The following is an 18880-nucleotide window of genomic DNA, read 5'->3' as shown; positions in this document are numbered from 1 at the left end:
ATCGCAAGGGTAGACGGGCTGAATAGTTGTCATATATAGACTTCTATTGGCGAAGAGTGACCAAGTCCTGGACCGGAAGTAGGCAGAAATGCACTGGACTCACAGGGCAACAGCCCAGCTTTTAATGATCTTAAATCCCTTTATTTTAGATTGTTTTGTAGTAAAACTACAACACAAACATTACAGAGACTTTAGTTGTCACTGTGCAATACTTTAAAACAGTTGTCATGTTGCACACGACATGCCTAAAATGGCTGATATTTGCGCCGCCATTCGTTGAAAACAAAAGTATTTCAATTCCAACTCCAGCTTGTTTGTCTCTCTCCATCCAGGCTGCATGGACAGCGCTCGAGCGCTCAGTTTTCTGCCCCCTCAATGTCGCAACTCTCTCTCAGCTATTTGGCTCAGACCGAGGCGACATACAGGTACACAAATGAAGTACCTGTAGGGCAGTTTGTCGTCGATGCCGTCCGTGGACCCTCCGCGGGTCACGCGGGCCCTCTGGAACTTACTGGGCCTGGACACCAGGTCAGGAGGTCCACTCTTCTCACAGAAGGAGCCGGCCGGAGTGGACGTCTGGAGTGGACAGTAAAAGGACAGCTAGTGACTGAGTGGACAGTAAAAGGACAGCTAGTGACTGAGTGGACAGTAAAAGGACAGCTAGTGACTGAGTGGACAGTAAAAGGACAGCTAGTGACTGAGTGGACAGTAACAGGACAGCTAGTGACTGAGTGGACAGTAACAGGACAGCTAGTGACTGAGTGGACAGTGACCAGGAACGGGCAGAGAGTGTTGGAGGGGCAGGGGCTGAACATTTTTTTTGCTACGATACGTACCATCATCATCAGCCTCCTCTCAGGGCTGTTCACCACCTCCTCCATGGGAGCCAGCAGAGACATGGAGGAGATGTTCAGAGCATCCTCCTCCTCATCCTCCTCCTCGTCATATACGCCCTCAAACAGGCCGTTGATGACGGCCGAGGTGATGGACTGGTCCACGCTCTGCTCCACGATGGACTGGTCCACACTCATCTCTACCTCGTTACAGGAGGAGGAGGAGGGGGTCTTCTCCCTCTGGTTAGAGGAGGAGGAGGGGGTCTTCTCCCTCTGGTTAGAGGAGGAGGAGGGGGTCTTCTTCTCCCTCTGGTCCGGTCTCGTCAGAGGGCTGGAGGTGGCAGCCGGAGGAGACACGGCCAGTAGATGTCCTGAAAAAAAAGTGCAGTTTACTTTATTCTTTGTTGTCTGTTGTTAATGACCGTTCAACACATGCACAACAAGTCCAGGGGTTGACACTAAAAGGTCTCAGAGGCACCTAGTTATGTTCTACTTGCCCAAAGGTCTCAGAGGCACCTAGTTATGTTCTACTTGCCCAAAGGTCTTGCCCTTTTAGCCCCAAAAGTAAATAATCCATTATATATATATAAAATGCTAGGAATGTTTAATTCGTTAATTAGTTCAATTTAATACTTAGTTATTTACTTTCTGGTGCTGTGCAATAAAAAACTAAATTCATACCTACATTTTTATGCCAAATACCTAGCTGTGAATATGACTGGTTAAAGGAGAATTCCATACTGAAAGGCTTTCTTACCTTTCTTTGTAGTTGTTACGTCGTCCCCACCAAAGAGGTCCAGGTGTTATTTTGTGCAAAAGCTACTTATTGGCTATTTCCCCTACCATAAGCCCTAAATGAATTGCATTGGATTGAATGGGATGTATGGGGTGTTGTGCTAATTCGCTCAAAGAAAATGTTTATATCCTCTCTTCATAATGTAAATAATAACCCAAGCGGCACACTTTACTACCGGTACTTATTTCGATGGAAATAAGCGAATTAGCACAACACCCCATACATCCCATTCAATTCAATTCAATGCAATTAATTTAGGGATTATGGTAGGGGAAATAGCCAATAAGGAGCTTTTGCACAAAATAACACCTGGACCTCTTTGATGGGGACGTAACAACTACAAAGAAAGGTAAGAAAGCCTTTTAGTATGGAATTCTCCTTTAAGTGTAGCAAGAGTGAGAACAGCGCTCTGGACACGTTCAGGTGTTTAGATATATCTGGTGTTGTGTTTTACTTGTCCAGTCGGGCAACCTGAAAGCAAACTTAGTGTTGTATTTAGCTGCCAGGGGCAGGTGGGCCACCCTTAGTGTTTTATTTAGCTGCCAGGGGCAGGTGGGCAACCCTTAGTGTTTTATTTAGCTCCCAGGGGCAGGTGGGCAACCCTTAGTGTTTTATTTAGCTGCCAGGGGCAGGTGGGCAACCCTTAGTGTTTTATTTAGCTGCCAGGGGCAGGTGGGCAACCCTTAGTGTTTTATTTAGCTGCCAGGGGCAGGTGGGCAACCCTTAGAGTTTTATATCCAAGTCGTATATCTATTGTAACCGTCCAAATCGACCACATGCAACACGACCTAAGCTCTAGTGTTGCAGCTTTAAATTACGCTACCTGCAGATGAGTAGTTGCTGGCTGTGCTGAAGGGCTCTGTGGCACAGGTCAGGTTGCTGGCTGTGCTGAAGGGCTCTGTGGCACAGGTCAGGTTGCTGGCCGTACTGAAATCATCTTCATCCACGGAGAGAGAGATGTCCGCCTCCACCACCTGAAAACAAACACGACAGTCAGCCAATGAAATCAATCACACACACACACACACACACACGCGCTTATACACTGACACCGAGGCGCGTCAAGCCCTTGACTCCGCCCACCCCCGGGGTAAGTTGTGATTTGCTCTCGTTCACTGCAGTGCAATTTGCGGCATTTTCAAAACAATATTGCGCAGAGTAGCGATTATTATCAAACGTATTTGCAATGCCATACGTTGAAAGATCTGTTGCCCCGTGGACAATAAGGCACGCTACACTTCCGCAAGTTAGATATTATCGGCATAGATGTTTGTCCGTATGAGATTAAGGATTGGACCAAGTTGCATTGGCAGCCATAGAAAATTCTTACCCCGGGCTAAAACCGGATGTGACGTTTTTGGGCGTTCCTGTCTTGCTCGGTGTCAGTGTATTATACAACATGACGTGTCGAGGAAGCACTCCGATTGGTTGAAACAGAAATCTAGCATGACGGAACGGTTACGTCACGTGTAATCAAAACATGAGCCGAGTCTCACTAGCGTCTTTTCTACTGGGTGGGGAAGGCCAGACGTTTTCTACTGGGTGGGCCAGGCCAGACGTTTTCTACTGGGTGGGCAAGGCCAGACGTTTTCCACTGGGTGGGCAAGGCCAGACGTTTTCTACTGGGTGGGCAAGGCTTAGACGTTTTCTACTGGGTGGGCAAGGCCAGACGTTTTCCACTGGGTGGGCAAGGCCAGACGTTTTCTACTGGGTGGGCCAGGCCAGACGTTTTCTACTGGGTGGGCAAGGCCAGACGTTTTCTACTGGGTGGGCAAGGCTAGACGTTTTCTACTGGGTGGGCAAGGCTTAGACGTTTTCTACTGGGTGGGCCAGGCCAGACGTTTTCTACTGGGTGGGCCAGGCCAGACGTTTTCTACTGGGTGGGCAAGGCTAGACGTTTTCTACTGGGTGGGCAAGGCTAGACGTTTTCTACTGGGTGGGCAAGGCTAGACGTTTTCTACTGGGTGGGCAAGGCTAGACGTTTTCTACTGGGTGGGCAAGGCCAGACGTTTTCTACTGGGTGGGCCAGGCTAGACGTTTTTTACTGGGTGGGCAAGGCTTAGGCGTTTTCTACTGGGTGGGCAAGGCGTTTTTCTAGGGACATTCGGTTGTAATGTTCTACTTCTGTCCCCGCCCAAAAAATACGATTTTGTATCGAGCTTTAATCTACAATCTACCTTGATCTGTGGGTGTTTCCTGGGTGCCGGTGTCTCCTCCAGGTGTTTCCTGGGTGCCGGTGTCTCCTCCAGGTGTTTCCTGGGTGCCGGTGTCTCCTCCTCCTTGTTGTTCTTCCACATGTTGCCGCTTCCCTTCTGGAAGCGACTGCGGATCTGCGCGAGCTCCGACTCACGCTCCTGTGTGACAAAGAAAAGAAAGAAAGCCACGTTTTACTTTGTTTGTTTTGAAAACACAACAAGGCAGAAATCAGTGAGTGGGTTGTTAGACTAGAGAGGGTCTGGGAAGTGGAGATGGATAAAGTCCTACTATTTGTCACATACGTTCTTCACATTTGACCGCCTCTTGGGAGCTGCAGCCTTGCGGCGCTCAAATACAACCCTCCAATCCAACCCTTGATGCTGAGTCCCAAGTACTGCTGCCAGAATTGTCAAAAAATTACATTCGGACATTCATTTAAAAAAACACCACGTGGGTTTGGGAATGATTCGAACGGATCGAATGTCGAATTTATCTCATTTTAATATAAAATATTGCAGCTTAATATGCAGTAAAACGACCTCCGAACTATGGCTGGCTGGCTGTGTTCTAACGACTTTTTGTCACAGACCGATCGATCGTGGATTATCTTCCGACATTAGGACATTTGATCGCACTATTTTAAGACACCCGTGGGTGGAAATGGAGTAACGTTACACTGTTGGGCGATTCTTCAAAGGTTAGTTTTGTTTTGTTGTGATAATCCTCTCTACTATAGAGTGTGCTGACCATATAAGGAGTTCCTCCCTGTCCCCAGTTAACCCCTGGGGGTCAAAAAACCTTAGGTTTCGTTTTTTGGCTCTCTATCCTGATTGGATGAAAGGCTTTGGGTCCCAAGGCAAAAACGAAACCTAAGGTTTTTTGAGAGAAATCACTGAATATACCTTTAAGATGAATTAATGACGCGGTCAAAAGTGTTGATGTAAACGTTGCAGTACCAGTTTCTGCCTCTGGGTGAGGTCTGCCGTGGCGGTGTTGGCAGCCTGGGCCGCTCGCAGCCTCTCCTGGACCAGTCTGGTGCTGGGGGAGACGCCGGGGGTCGCGGCGGCGGCAACGGTCCTGGTGCTGGGGGGGACGGCACCGCCGGGCGTCCTAGACTGGGCGGAGCCTGTGGCGGCGGCGGCAGGAGAGCCGTGATTGGAGCGTTCCTGAAGGCGCTCTCCGAAGCGATCCGCGAAGGACTTGACTCCTGTGAGTGACAGCGAGGGTTAAAAGAATGAAGGGGAAAAAAAAAATAAAAAATCACTTAGTGAGGGAACTATTTTAAAATGTACCGGTATTTAAAAATAGTAAAAAAATAAGAAAAAAGAGTAGGTACATTTAGGGATAACAAAAGGTAAGGAGTGGCAGAAGACTACGCAAGGGCCCTGTGTGTCTAACCTGTGGGTCCGACAGTGGCTTTCTGCTGCAGGGGGGTCCCGGGGTCCTTGGCTTTCTGCTGCAGGGGGGTCCCAGGGTCCTTGGCTTTCTGCTGCAGGGGGGTCCCGGGGTCCTTGGCTTTCTGCTGCAGGGAGGTCCCGGGGTCCTTGGCTTTCTGCTGCAGGGGGGTCCCGGGGTCCTTGGCTTTCTGCTGCAGGGAGGTCCCAGGGTCCTTGGCTTTCTGCTGCAGGGGGGTCCCGGGGTCCTTGGCTTTCTGCTGCAGGGAGGTCCCGGGGTCCTTGGCTTTCTGCTGCAGGGGGGTCCCGGGGTCCTTGGCTTTCTGCTGCAGGGAGGTCCCAGGGTCCTTGGCTTTCTGCTGCAGGGGGGTCCCGGGGTCCTTGGTGGGGACCTTCCCTCTGCTCTGTGGACCAGCGGGGCCAGAGGGGCCAGCGGTCAGGGGTTTGGCTCCCAGCTCTGGTTTCTTGGGGCTGGAGAAGGTGAAGTCGAGGCCCCGGTCCTTCAGGGGGCTTTGGGAGACCACCAGAGACACCGAGGAAGGGATGACGCTCTTCTGGGGACTGGCCTGGTGGGAGAGCCCATGGCCGGGGGTCTTCTGGGGACTGGCCTGGTGGGAGAGCCCCTGGCCGGGGGTCTTCTGGGGACTGGCCTGGTGGGAGAGCCCCTGGCCAGGGGTCTTCTGGGGACTGGCCTGGCCCCTGGGCGGGACCACTCTGCTGGCCTTGACGGGACAGTCCACGATGGGCTGCTTGGAGGGGAAATAATAAGACAAACCAACCACACCCATAAGCATGTTGTTTAGTTCATTTGCACTTAAAAAGGCACTGTTTTAGTGCAGTTTCTCTTTCCTCCCCTTGTTGCCATAAATGGCCTACTAATCGCCCAGTGCCATAAATGGCCTACTAGTGCGCAAGCAGAGTGCGCAAGTACTTTCGACTGTTACAAACTGTCAAATCTCAGTAATGACTACTTGTGCCTGATACGGCAGTGGTGCCAGATTACATACATGTATACACAGGAGCATTACCTTTAATCCTCCCGACACTAAAACATATCGTCATTACGTCACCATCGAAAACCAGTTACACTCTGGCATTGGGTCCATTTAATCCACAGCTTTATTACGTCATCATTGAGAGCTAGTTATACATATACTATGTGTAAGTATATGTAATTTGTAAGTTGATTAGCGGTATACTGTGGTTAACTTTGCGCCGTACGCACCGTCCCAGAAAATTGTGCCTGATACGGCAGTGGTGCCAGATTACATACATCTGGTATAACTAGCAGATCTACAAGTTCATAGCTTATAGGTCTGCTATTTTTGAAAAATCGTTTAAAATGTGCCTCAAATCTTTCCGAAAATTGTCATGATTTAGAAAACATTTATTTATTTTCGACGTCGGGTCCGAATGGTGCGTTTTTGGGGATGCAAAATGTGCTTTACCTGCCCTGAGGTGGACGGAGGCTCGCTGCTGCTGCCGCTGACAGTAGCAGCAGCGGGTTGTTTAGCGGCAGCGTCCCGGGCGGCCATCTTGCCGCCGACAGTAGCAGCAGCGGGTTGTTTGGCGGCAGCGTCCCGGGCGGCCATCTTGGCGGCCCAGGCCGAGGCGGGCTGCTTGTCCTCCTCCTTGCTGCGAGGCAGCGGGCGGCTCAGGTCGTCCTCCCACGAGCCCATGGCGGCAGCCAGGTGAGCCAGACGGCCTCGCCGGCCCACCGGGGCCGGGGGGGAGGAGGAGGAGGGGGGGACACACGCCTCCTGTTCCTCCTGTCTCCTCGGAGGGGACGGAGGAGGAGGAGGAGGGGGGTCGTCCGACGAGTCACCTAGAAACATTTAAAAACAGGGCTCGAAATTAACTTTTTTTACTTGGTAGCGCTGGAGCTGACCTGAGATCAGATCACTGGTAACACCCAAATTCAGAATGAAGGAGCACCAGAAAAGAATTAGGAGCACCCACCAAAGTTTTACGAGCACCAATATGTAATCGACTTTTTACATTCATTATTGCTATTACACTTGTAGCCTACAGCAGTCAGTGGTCCCCAAACTCTTCTCATGTCAAGGACCCCCAAATTGACACTCATTAGCCCCACGGACCCCCATTTGAAAAATATATGACAGGGACCCCCATAAGAGAATACTTTTACGGCTCTAGCAGTGATTTCCAGTGGTTCCCAAACTTTTTTCATTTCAAGGACCCCCAGTTTGACCTGAATTAGGCTACCGTTCCCCATTTCTATCTCTGGGACCTCATTATTCAAGTTAATTTAACTCTGAGAGTGTACAAATGTACAGGGAAATTGGTATACGCATAGTATGTACACTCTCAGAGTTTCAGACCCATAAAAAAAGTGCACTATTCTAGATGGGGAAAAAAATGGCAACTGAAAAATACGGGGAAGCAGCTTTTTGCTTCTACGGGCCGACGGCATGGAACAAACTCCCACTGTACCTTCGACAGGCAGCCTCTGTCGTTTAACAAGCTCCCACTGTACCTTCGACAGGCAGCCTCTGTAGTTTAACAAGCTCCCACTGTACCTTCGACAGGCAGCCTCTGTCGTTTAACAAACTCCCACGGTACCTTCGACAGGCAGCCTCTGTCGTTTAACAAACTCCCACTGTACCTTCGTCAGGCAGCCTCTGTAGTTTAACAAGCTCCCACTGTACCTTCGACAGGCAGCCTCTGTAGTTTAACAAGCTCCCACTGTACCTTCGACAGGCAGCCTCTGTAGTTTAACAAACTCCCACTGTACCTTCGACAGGCAGCCTCTGTAGTTTAACAAGCTCCCACTGTACCTTCGACAGGCAGCCTCTGTAGTTTAACAAGCTCCCAATGTACCTTCGACAGGCAGCCTCTGTAGTTTAACAAACTCCCACTGTACCTTCGACAGGCAGCCTCTGTAGTTTAACAAACTCCCACTGTACCTTCGACAGGCAGCCTCTGTAGTTTAACAAACTCCCACTGTACCTTCGACAGGCAGCCTCTGTAGTTTAACAAACTCCCACTGTACCTTCGACAGGCAGCCTCTGTAGTTTAACAAACTCCCACTGTACCTTCGACAGGCAGCCTCTGTAGACATTTTTAAAGCTCAGCTCAAGACCCACTTCTACAACATTGCTTTCAATTGATCTTTTATTTTTTGTTATTCATGTCCTCACTGTATTGCATCACTGCTTGTTTTTTCTCCATTGCTCTGTAAAGCACTTTGAGCTGCATTTCATGTCATGAAAGGTGCAATACAAATAAAGTTTTATTATTATTATTATAAGGGTCCATTTGGTTCCTAACTATCATTTAGCTGAGGACCCTCTGTAACTCCCTCAAGGACCCCTAGGGGTCCCAAAGTGGGGTCCCTGGACCACAAGTCATATTTTGCCTTTTTTTTCCTTTTTTACAAATTGCAGCATTTAACTCCCATCTCATTTTATATGGTTATAATGTGGTTATATTCATGTAGAAAACAGAAGAACAAAATATTATTATAACTAAAGCTATCAAAATAAACTAGAATACAGTAGTACAGTAGTGCATCGCGTGGATGCAGAGGTCGTTGTTTTATTGCATCCCTGAAGAACTATACACTTTAACGTTTGAATCTCTCCGTACCGTTGTTGTCCCAGCACTGCCTCTTCTCCGCCAGCCTCTGGAGGCGGGACTTCATGCCCCCGGCGCCGCTGGCCGGGGGCGGGGCCTCCTTTGGCACCGCCTCTCGGCCCGGCTGCGCGCATGTTGTTGTTCTGCCGGCGGCAGGAAGACCCGGGGCGGAGTGGCCGGTCCGCTGGGGCTCTGAAGGAAGACCCGGGGCGGAGTGGCCGGTCCGCTGGGGCTCTGAAGACCAAGACAAGACATCAACATTATATTATATCCACACTTTTCCTGGGCTGTGTGTTCCTGTCGATTTGATCCAATGAAAGCCAATGAAACTGGTCAGATGACCAATGATATCCAATGAAATCAACAGGAACTGGAGCACACACAGCCCAGGAAAAGTGTGGATACAGAGACAGACGGAAGCCTTTTTTTTGTAACCCTACCCTTTTGGGGTTCGGTACAGTATGTACAGTATTAAAAAAATCACACACGTGTGAACCGAGTGGTGCAACTCCCCTCTCTCTCCCCCCCCTCCTCTCTCTCTCTCTCACTCAACCCCTCTCTCTGTTTCTGGCGCCCCCTACTGGTATTAATAAGTCACATACTCGTGTCGTTCCAATTTCACGCATGCGCACACCACTCGTGCTCATACACACAGGTACACAGATACACAGGTACACAGACATTGCTGGTTGTAGGAGTGGTTGCACCACTCAAAAATGTTAAACAATTGATGCTGCTATATAAAATGTTGAAGTTTTTCCAGACAACTTTAGGTCAGGATTTATGAAGGGGTTTTAGAATCGGGTTAATGTTTTAAAAACATTTTAAAAAAAACGGACCTTCAAAACAAGGACCTTCACTCCTCTGTGGTTCTGGGGCAGCAGAACACTCCAGCATCTTCTCAGGTTCTGGTTCTGCTGCCTGGGCGCCGGGCCGGGCCATCCTCTGAGGCTCTGGCTCAACACCCTGGACATGTTCTGGACGCGGGGCTGCCTGGGCGCCGGGCCGGGCCGCGGTGTGTTCTGGAGGAGGAGGAGTCATGAAGGACTCTTCTGGAACAGTGGTGGAGAAGAAAGTACTCACATTTTGTCCAAATAAACACATTAGATAAAAATGACAATACATAGTGCACTAGAGCAGTGGTTCTCAACCTGTGGGACGGGAGACCTTCATTTATTAACCCATTCTGACCTGAGATCAGATTCATACGAGGTTTCCAGTGGACACACACTGGTCTGGTGAACCCATTCTGACCTGAGATCAGATTCTAAAAATGTCAGTCGTTCTTTGATTTTTCAAAAATAGCAGACCTACAAGCTCGTAGCACGCCACTCGGTGGCGCGCTATGAGCTTGTAGATCTGCTATTTTTTAATAGCTAAAGCATAACATGATGCCGACACCAAAATGGGTTCCCGGTCAGAATGGGTTAAGGACTTTCAAGACCGTTTTAATACCTAAAATAAAATAAAAAACATTACCGCATCAAAAGTATTCAACAAATTTATACTATAAAAACTGGTGAAACATTGGTCAAATTGTCAAATACCGGTAATATAAGAAAGAGGGGGGGGGGGGGTGAAAATAGCTGATCTACAAGCTCACAATGCCTCGCACAATGCCATGTGAGCTTGTAGATCAAAAGTTTTCACAATATTAATTAAAAATAACTCAAATTAACTCCTAAAATTGTAAGTGCTCCTCAGGGTGGGGGGGGGGGGGTCCCCAGGGCATATGTCATTATTATGGGGGTCCCAGAACCACTGTACTAGAGAATGAATGAGTAATTAGACACAAAATATAATTATAGCACTCGTCTAAATAGTCAGGTTTAAATATAGCTTTGTAATAATAATCAAAATCTACAAAGAAAAAGCTGTCAAATAACAAGTACAGTTCAACAGTTTGAAGTAAGTAAGTACAATAGTAGAAGTAAAAATATTGGAAATACTCCAGTAAAGCACAAATAGCTCAAAACTGCACTCAAGTAGTGAATGTAATGAGTTACTTTGGAGCGGGGGTTCTGGAGGCGGGGCCTGGGTGACGGGCCGGGCCGCGCTCTTCTCCAGGGAGGAGGAGGACCGAGCGCTGGCCGCCGGTCCCGCCGGGGGCTTCTTGTCCGTGCGAGGGTCCGACAGCAGCGCCGCAGGGGCCCCCGGGACCCGCTGGGCCGCAGGCTCCCGGTTCTCCTCGCCCACCTGGAGCTGTGGCGGGACCACCATCTCCCCAGAACGGCTGCGCTTGGACGGAGACGGCTTGGAAGACGGCTGAGGAGCTGAGAGGAGGAGGAGGACATGGGAGACGGATTAGAGGACAGATGTGGAACTGAGAGGAGGAGGAGGACATGGGAGACGGCTTAGAGGACAGATGTGGAGCTGAGAACGTGACTTTTTGTCCTACTCAAGTTCAATTTCAAGCTTTGGCGGAAATGGTAAATGTCGAAAATGTCGGCGTGCACCCATATTTTGGCGTACGCACGGTTGATAAATGAGGGCCTTAGAGTGCATTACTCCTACCTGTAGTGTGTGTATCACTCCTACCTGTAGTGTGTGTATCACTCCTACCTGTAGTGTGTGTATCACTCCTACCTGTAGTGTGTGTGTGTGTGTATCACTCCTACCTGTAGTGTGTGTGTATCACTCCTACCTGTAGTGTGTGTGTGTGTGTATCACTCCTACCTGTATTGTGTGTGTGTATCACTCCTACCTGTAGTGTGTGTGTGTATCACTCCTACCTGTAGTGTGTGTGTGTATCACTCCTACCTGTAGTGTGTGTGTGTATCACTCCTACCTGTAGTGTGTGTGTGTATCACTCCTACCTGTAGTGTGTGTGTATCACTCCTACCTGTAGTGTGTGTGTGTGTGTGTGTGTGTATCACTCCTACCTGCAGTGTGTGTGAATCACTCCTACCTGTAGTGTGCGCGTCACTCCTCATGCTGTTGGTCTCCGCGAGAGGCTCTCTGGCTCGCTTGCTGCCGCTGGCTGCGCCCGCCGCGGGCCTGGAGGCCATCTTCTTCTGCAGGTTCTCCCTGCGGGCGCGCGTTCGCTCCAGGAGTTTCTGGTAAAACGGAGAAGAAGAAAAGTCATTATAAAACACCACGGCCCACAAGAAAATGGAAGTAGTTAAAATATAAAACTTATTTTCAATCCGGCCTGGGATTCTCTTTAGGAAAACTGAAGAGAATATAATGTTTCCATTATATTCTCTTTAGTTTTCCTCGTGACATATACTGCATCTTATGGGGAAGGATTCACATATTTACAATTTACATACCATAATAGGACATAAATGTAAGCTTCTATGAAGTAAGTCAGGGTGCCTTGGATGGGATTAAGACATTTAGATCTGAGGACGATTCTACAAATGTCTTCTAAATCCTGACAGTTTTCTGAAAAACCCTGTGTTTCTGTGTCAGTCGCTCTCAAACATTTCCATGTCGAGGACGTCCCACACGATTACCGTACATGTATTTGAGGTTGTATAGCATATCTGCTATTTTTCAACAGCTAACGTATAATATAATATAATGCTTAAAACACCAAAAGGGAGTTCCCGCCCCAAAATGGGATGAAAAGGTGGCGACCTGCGGCCGAGACACAAACATACAAGAACCAGCGAGGGTCTACGTTGATATTCCATTCATTCCAGACTGCAGTCCTATCTGATGAGGTCATGTTTCAACTAGACCTGAAATCAGCTCCAAATAAGGTCATATGCCCCCCCCCCCCACTGCACTGCACTGTACTGTACTGTACTGTACTGTACTGTACTGTACTGTGTATATGTGTATATGTGTAGCATAGTAGTATAGATGTATAGCTTATATGTATAGTTTCATTATAGATATTCCACTGTTACTTTCCTAGCTTACGCATGTTTCATGATAAATGTCTTTATGTGATGTATTCCCATGCTTTTTTTGTTCTTGCTTAATGTAAGTCGCTCTGGATTAAGAGCGTCTGCTAAATGCCTAAATTGTAAATTGTACTGTACTGTACTGTACTGCAAGCCCTGACATGTAAAAAGGTTGAGAGTAATCACTACTGTATTTATTTATGTACTAGTAAATCTGCCGTCTGTCTGTGTGCATCATGGGTGAATGTGAAGCACTCTGACTCCCGAGAGGTCAAAGTGCTTCACATTCACCCATGATGCACACAGACAGACGGCAGATTTACTAGTACATAAATAAATACAGTAGTGATTACTCTCAACCTTTTTACACTATAGGACTATAATAAAAGCAAAGAAACAATGATATCGGGGCGCCCCTCGAAGCACAGGCCAGAGGTCGGTCTGTCCTGGAGAAGACTTGCTACTTGCTATGTCTCTCTTTTTCCAGACACTATATAGGAATCTTTCTCGTCACTCTGTGACCTTGCATTGGGCACAGCTCGGCTGCACACTCTTAAAAGTAATGGTAACTGCTTAAAGGGTCTACTTTCCCCCATCACTAAAGACAATCAATATTTTCATGAAGAAAAAAAAGAGAGAAAAAAAGACAATTCTTGTCACATTTATTTTGAGCAATTAAGAGCCATGCATGCAGCACTGCTTCTAACACACAGATAACAGACATGTGTTTGTTTGTTCCATCCCATCTCCTTCCTCCCCCCCCCCCCCCCCCTCCTCCTCCCCCCCCCACCCCCCCTCCTCCTCCCCCTCCTCCTCCTCCTCTGAGTCAAAGTGTCATGAGAGCTGATTTACGGCCCTGTTAGGCTGTTAGTCTCTCCCTGCGACAACAAGACCAAACACATTCCCGCGGCTCGTAGAATTCCTCCAGGCAACTCAACTCTACTTGTGGAAAACATGACGACTCGCTGCCGTTATTAAAACAGCCATTCATTCCTAAGGAATGACACACACACACACACACACAGAGAGAGAGAGAGCTGCCGTTTGCGGTTCCTGGATTTGAACTGTGGGATTCTATTGGTTCAGGGAAGGGAACATCAATGCCACATGATGATGGGAAAAAAAGCCTCTTTCTGTGGGCGGGAACCCCCTTTTGGTGTTTTAAAGCGTTATGTTACACTTTAGCTATTGGAAAATAGCAGATCTACAAGTCTGGGGGGTCCCTGGAACTACATATTTTGAGATGGGGGTCTACGGCCAAATGCAGATAATTCTGGGGGTCCTTGACAGGAAAAAGGTTGAGCGCCGCTGACACAAAACTGTTTTTATTTTAAAAGGAGAAGACAAATAATATCATTGCTGTCAGCTAGAAACCTTGTATCTATTCTTTTAAATATACATTATACATTTTCCTAAATTAATTCTGTCCATGCTCTGCTTTGCTTCATCCCACACAACTAAATAAATGGAAAATAGCAGAGCTATACATGCTCACAACACGCCGTGGTGAGAAGTGTTGTGAGCTTGTAGATCGGCTATTTTCACCATTTATAAATATTTCGACTGACTAGTGGACAGACCCAGGGCTGACTGACTAGTGACTAGTGGACAGACCCAGGGCTAACTGACTACTGACTAGTGAACAGACCCAGGGCTGACTGACTACTGACTAGTGGACAGACCCAGGACTTACTGTCGACAGACGCAGGGCTGACTGACTAGTGGACAGACCCAGGGCTGACTGACTATAGTGGACAGACCCAGGGCTGACTGACTAGTGGACAGACCCAGGACTTACTGTCGACAGACCCAGGACTTACTGTCGACAGACCCAGGACTTACTGTCGACAGACCCAGGACTTACTGTCGACAGACCCAGGACTGACAGACCCAGGGCTGACTGACTAGTGGACAGACCCAGGGCTGACTGACTAGTGGACAGACCCAGGACTGACTGACTACTGACTAGTGAACAGACCCAGGGCTGACTGACTAGTGGACAGACCCAGGGCTGACTGACTAGTGAACAGACCCAGGGCTGACTGACTAGTGAACAGACCCAGGGCTGACTGACTAGTGGACAGACCCAGGGCTGACTGACTAGTGACTAGTGAACAGACCCAGGACTGACTGACTGACGTACTGTTCCTTAAATAGGAAATGAACGGTTAGAGTTAGACCAGACCACTGGTGCTCAAGGCCTGGTCCGAGGACCTCTAGGGGTCCATATGGATGCTTTGCTAGTATGCTGTCATCATAATAATAATAATAATAATAATGGGTGTGTCTGTGCTGTGGCCAAATGCAAACTAATAAAACTGGGTGTGATTGAAATCAGAAAGGTTGGGAATGAGTGGAGATTTACAACAGCCGGCATGTAGACACTGTATCAGCCATTAGCAGATACAGAGCACAGTTAAAAGGTCAACATTCTACTAAAGACTTATATAAAAATATATTTTAGTATATAGAATATAGTGATAGTATTAACTAGTCAACCAAACATGAATCACTGTCTGGGTCATTAACCCATTCTGACCGGGAACCCATTTTGGTGTCGGCATCATGTTATGCTTTAGCTATTAAAAAATAGCAGATCTACAAGCTCGTAGCGCGCCACCGAGTGGCGGGAACCCCCTTTTGGTGTTTTAAAGCGTTATGTTACACTTTAGCTATTGGAAAATAGCAGATCTACAAGTCTGGGGGGTCCCTGGAACTACATATTTTGAGATGGGGGTCTACGGCCAAATGCAGATAATTCTGGGGGTCCTTGACAGGAAAAAGGTTGAGCGCCGCTGACACAAAACTGTTTTTATTTTAAAAGGAGAAGACAAATAATATCATTGCTGTCAGCTAGAAACCTTGTATCTATTCTTTTAAATATACATTATACATTTTCCTAAATTAATTCTGTCCATGCTCTGCTTTGCTTCATCCCACACAACTAAATAAATGGAAAATAGCAGAGCTATACATGCTCACAACACGCCGTGGTGAGAAGTGTTGTGAGCTTGTAGATCGGCTATTTTCACCATTTATAAATATTTCGACTGACTAGTCAAGTGGACAGACCCAGGGCTGACTGACTAGTGACTAGTGGACAGACCCAGGGCTGACTGACTAGTGACTAGTGGACAGACCCAGGGCTGACTGACTACTGACTAGTGGACAGACCCAGGGCTGACTGACTAGTGAACAGACCCAGGGCTGACTGACTACTGACTAGTGGACAGACCCAGGACTTACTGTCGACAGACCCAGGGCTGACTGACTAGTAGACAGACCCAAAGCTGACTGACTATAGTGGACAGACCCAGGGCTGACTGACTAGTGGACAGACCCAGGACTTACTGTCGACAGACCCAGGACTTACTGTCGACAGACCCAGGACTTACTGTCGACAGACCCAGGACTGACTGACTAGTGGACAGACCCAGGGCTGACTGACTATAGTGGACAGACCCAGGGCTGACTGACTAGTGGACAGACCCAGGGCTGACTGACTAGTGAACAGACCCAGGGCTGACTGACTAGTGAACAGACCCAGGGCTGACTGACTAGTGGACAGACCCAGGGCTGACTGACTAGTGAACAGACCCAGGGCTGACTGACTAGTGGACAGACCCAGGGCTGACTGACTACTGACTAGTGGACAGACCCAGGACTTACTGTCGACAGACCCAGGGCTGACTGACTAGTGGACAGACCCAGGACTGACTGACTGACGTACTGTTCCTTAAATAGGAAATGAACGGTTAGAGTTAGACCAGACCACTGGTGCTCAAGGCCTGGTCCGAGGACCTCTAGGGGTCCATATGGATGCTTTGCTAGTATGCTGTCATCATAATAATAATAATAATGGGTGTGTCTGTGCTGTGGCCAAATGCAAACTAATAAAACTGGGTGTGATTGAAATCAGAAAGGTTGGGAATGAGTGGAGATTTACAACAGCCGGCATGTAGACACTGTATCAGCCATCAGCCAACATTCTACTAAAGACTTATATAAAAATATATTTTAGTATATAGAATATAGTGATAGTATATTAACTAGTCAACCAAACATGAATCACTGTCTGGGTCATTAAGTATTGTGGCTTTTCCCCCTAATCATGTGTGTGTAAAAATAATAATAATAATAAAATACTTTACTAAAGGAAAAATAATGAATAAGTTGCAGCTGCAGCATTATACTAATTGTCATTCAATTCCAGTTAGCTTTAGTTGTATTTGTGTGTCACATTATGCTGCTGTGACGTCTTAATTCACGGATTAATACAGTATATTATACCCATAATAAAATATAAAAGTATATTTGATGATAAAATTAGGTTGACAGTTGACCACAAAAGAGGCATCTTACCCCCCCGCCCCCCCCCCCCCCCACACACACACACACACACACCCTCACTGGATAGAAGTGTATATTTGTCTCTAAATGTTTTTGATTAAATTGAACAAGGTGGACCCTCTTGTAAACAAGTGTAATGCTGTATGTATGGTGTCGTCCACTCACAGCTAACAGTGTTTGTATTGAGTTGTGCTTGAAATGTACTGTACTTCTGCAAAACTGTTAATACATATTTTCAATCAATCAATCAAAAAGCATTCGGTACTATAGTGGTCAATCCAGCGACTGATTAATGTTATAATAATAACGACATAAACTGACACATTAACGTCAAAACGATAATAAATAACTGAGGCGTTCTTGTTGGTCAACCGTGTGTAGGTTTTCTTCCCGAATAACTGATCAAATAAAAGTTAACGTCGCGTTAGCTTGCGGTGCTAACTGTTGCGATAGCATGATAAACCTCACATCACAGACAGAGTGGAATAAATAATAAATATATCATTAAACCGGCGTCAGACTCACCTCAGTGAAAGGGTCCATTTCACTGTCTGTTCCCTGCGTTAATAATATTGATATGATTCTGATTCTGATTGTTATTGTGATTCTTCCTTCCTCTTCTCTTCTCTTTCTTCACAAACAACAAACTGTTCCGTTCAAAATTTGAATTTCAGCGCTGAGCGGCACGGCGCATGCGCACCACACGGTCTGCTGTGACTGTGACGCGTACAGGAGCGGGAGGACCAATCACAGCGAAGAGGGAGCGATGACAGACGTGCGCTCTGAGCCAATCCGTGACCAGCACCGACCAACCCAGATGACGATGACAGACTTCTTAGACCTGTCTACTGTATCCGGTGATACTGGTTCCGTTTCTGCTGTAGGCCGGATGGGGAAATGATAGAAGTAATTTCAGTTCAGTTTTAATTCTACAATTTATTTAATAAACGTATGATTTCATTTAATACAGCGGAAAACTCTGATAGAAGTTAAAAGGCCTGTGTTCAAAATGTTAGTTGAGTAAAAGTACAAACGTTTTGGCATCAAAATATATATCTTAAACTAAAGAACCCATTTAAAAAAATATATAGGCTAAGTATATTTATAATATTTGCATGTCATTACGTTTGTACTTTTACTTGACTGATGTTTTGTAAAATAATTAGTAATAAATGTTGTATAAAATGGGGCTAAAGTGGCCAATGCGTGTTTTATAAATTATAACATTTGTAGTGGAAATAACGCTCAAAGCCACAGTTTCAATCATACGTACAACATACACCGTAATGCTCAGTTTGGCCACGTGAGGGAGACAAATAGTTAAAGATTATCCAATGTTTCTGTTGACAGCTCTGCTCCTAAAATAATAATATTATTTTAAAAAAACCTCTCTATCGAGACGTTTTTTGTCTGTGCCTACTTTAATTATCAAATTAATTATACCATATTCTTTCAGCTAAACCTTAAAAGTCTTGTCATAAACGACATTAAATCAAACATTGATTGAGTGAGAAATCAATCATAGTTTAAAAGAATATATGAAACGAACTTCATCTCCCATAAGCTCTGGCGTTTCTGTAGTGACGTTGCTAGCCACCCGTGTTGCCATGTCTGCTTATTATAAGTGACCTCGGGCAAATTAGTAGATACCGTATTTGAAAATGGTACATCATTGACGGTGCAGGACCCTGTTGTAAACAGGTCGTGTAATGCTTTATGGTGTCGTCCTCTCACAGCTAACAGTTGAAATGTACTGTAATTATGCAAAGGAGGAGGAGGAGTTGCTTGTGTCTGTCCCTAAAACCTGGCAACACTGCAAACCACGAAACCATGGCAACCAAAACAGCCCAGAAGAGTAGA

The 18880-nt window shown here is 46.9% G+C and overlaps 1 protein-coding gene across 1 annotated transcript in view; it reads right to left on the bottom strand.

The window, feature by feature from the left end:
* anln (anillin, actin binding protein) overlaps window positions 1–17686 on the bottom strand; it is a 34626-nt gene extending 16940 nt beyond the window's left edge. The window contains exons 1-12 of the mRNA XM_080788015.1: window positions 17546–17686; window positions 11725–11872; window positions 10823–11089; window positions 9656–9868; window positions 8829–9050; window positions 6668–7044; window positions 5224–5968; window positions 4782–5032; window positions 3807–3983; window positions 2453–2603; window positions 837–1204; window positions 443–576 (exon numbers count right to left, since the gene is read on the bottom strand). Coding sequence (XP_080644141.1) covers window positions 443–576; window positions 837–1204; window positions 2453–2603; window positions 3807–3983; window positions 4782–5032; window positions 5224–5968; window positions 6668–7044; window positions 8829–9050; window positions 9656–9868; window positions 10823–11089; window positions 11725–11872; window positions 17546–17563 — 3071 coding nt within the window. The 5' untranslated portion in view covers window positions 17564–17686. The remainder of the gene's footprint in view (window positions 1–442; window positions 577–836; window positions 1205–2452; window positions 2604–3806; window positions 3984–4781; window positions 5033–5223; window positions 5969–6667; window positions 7045–8828; window positions 9051–9655; window positions 9869–10822; window positions 11090–11724; window positions 11873–17545) is intronic.
* Between the last annotated feature and the right edge of the window lie 1194 nt (window positions 17687–18880).

Source organism: Protomyctophum bolini (genome assembly GCF_963924005.1).
Source record: "Protomyctophum bolini genome assembly, chromosome: 17".
Taxonomy (NCBI): Eukaryota; Metazoa; Chordata; class Actinopteri; order Myctophiformes; family Myctophidae; genus Protomyctophum; species Protomyctophum bolini.
This window is presented reverse-complemented; position numbering and strand designations above follow the sequence as displayed.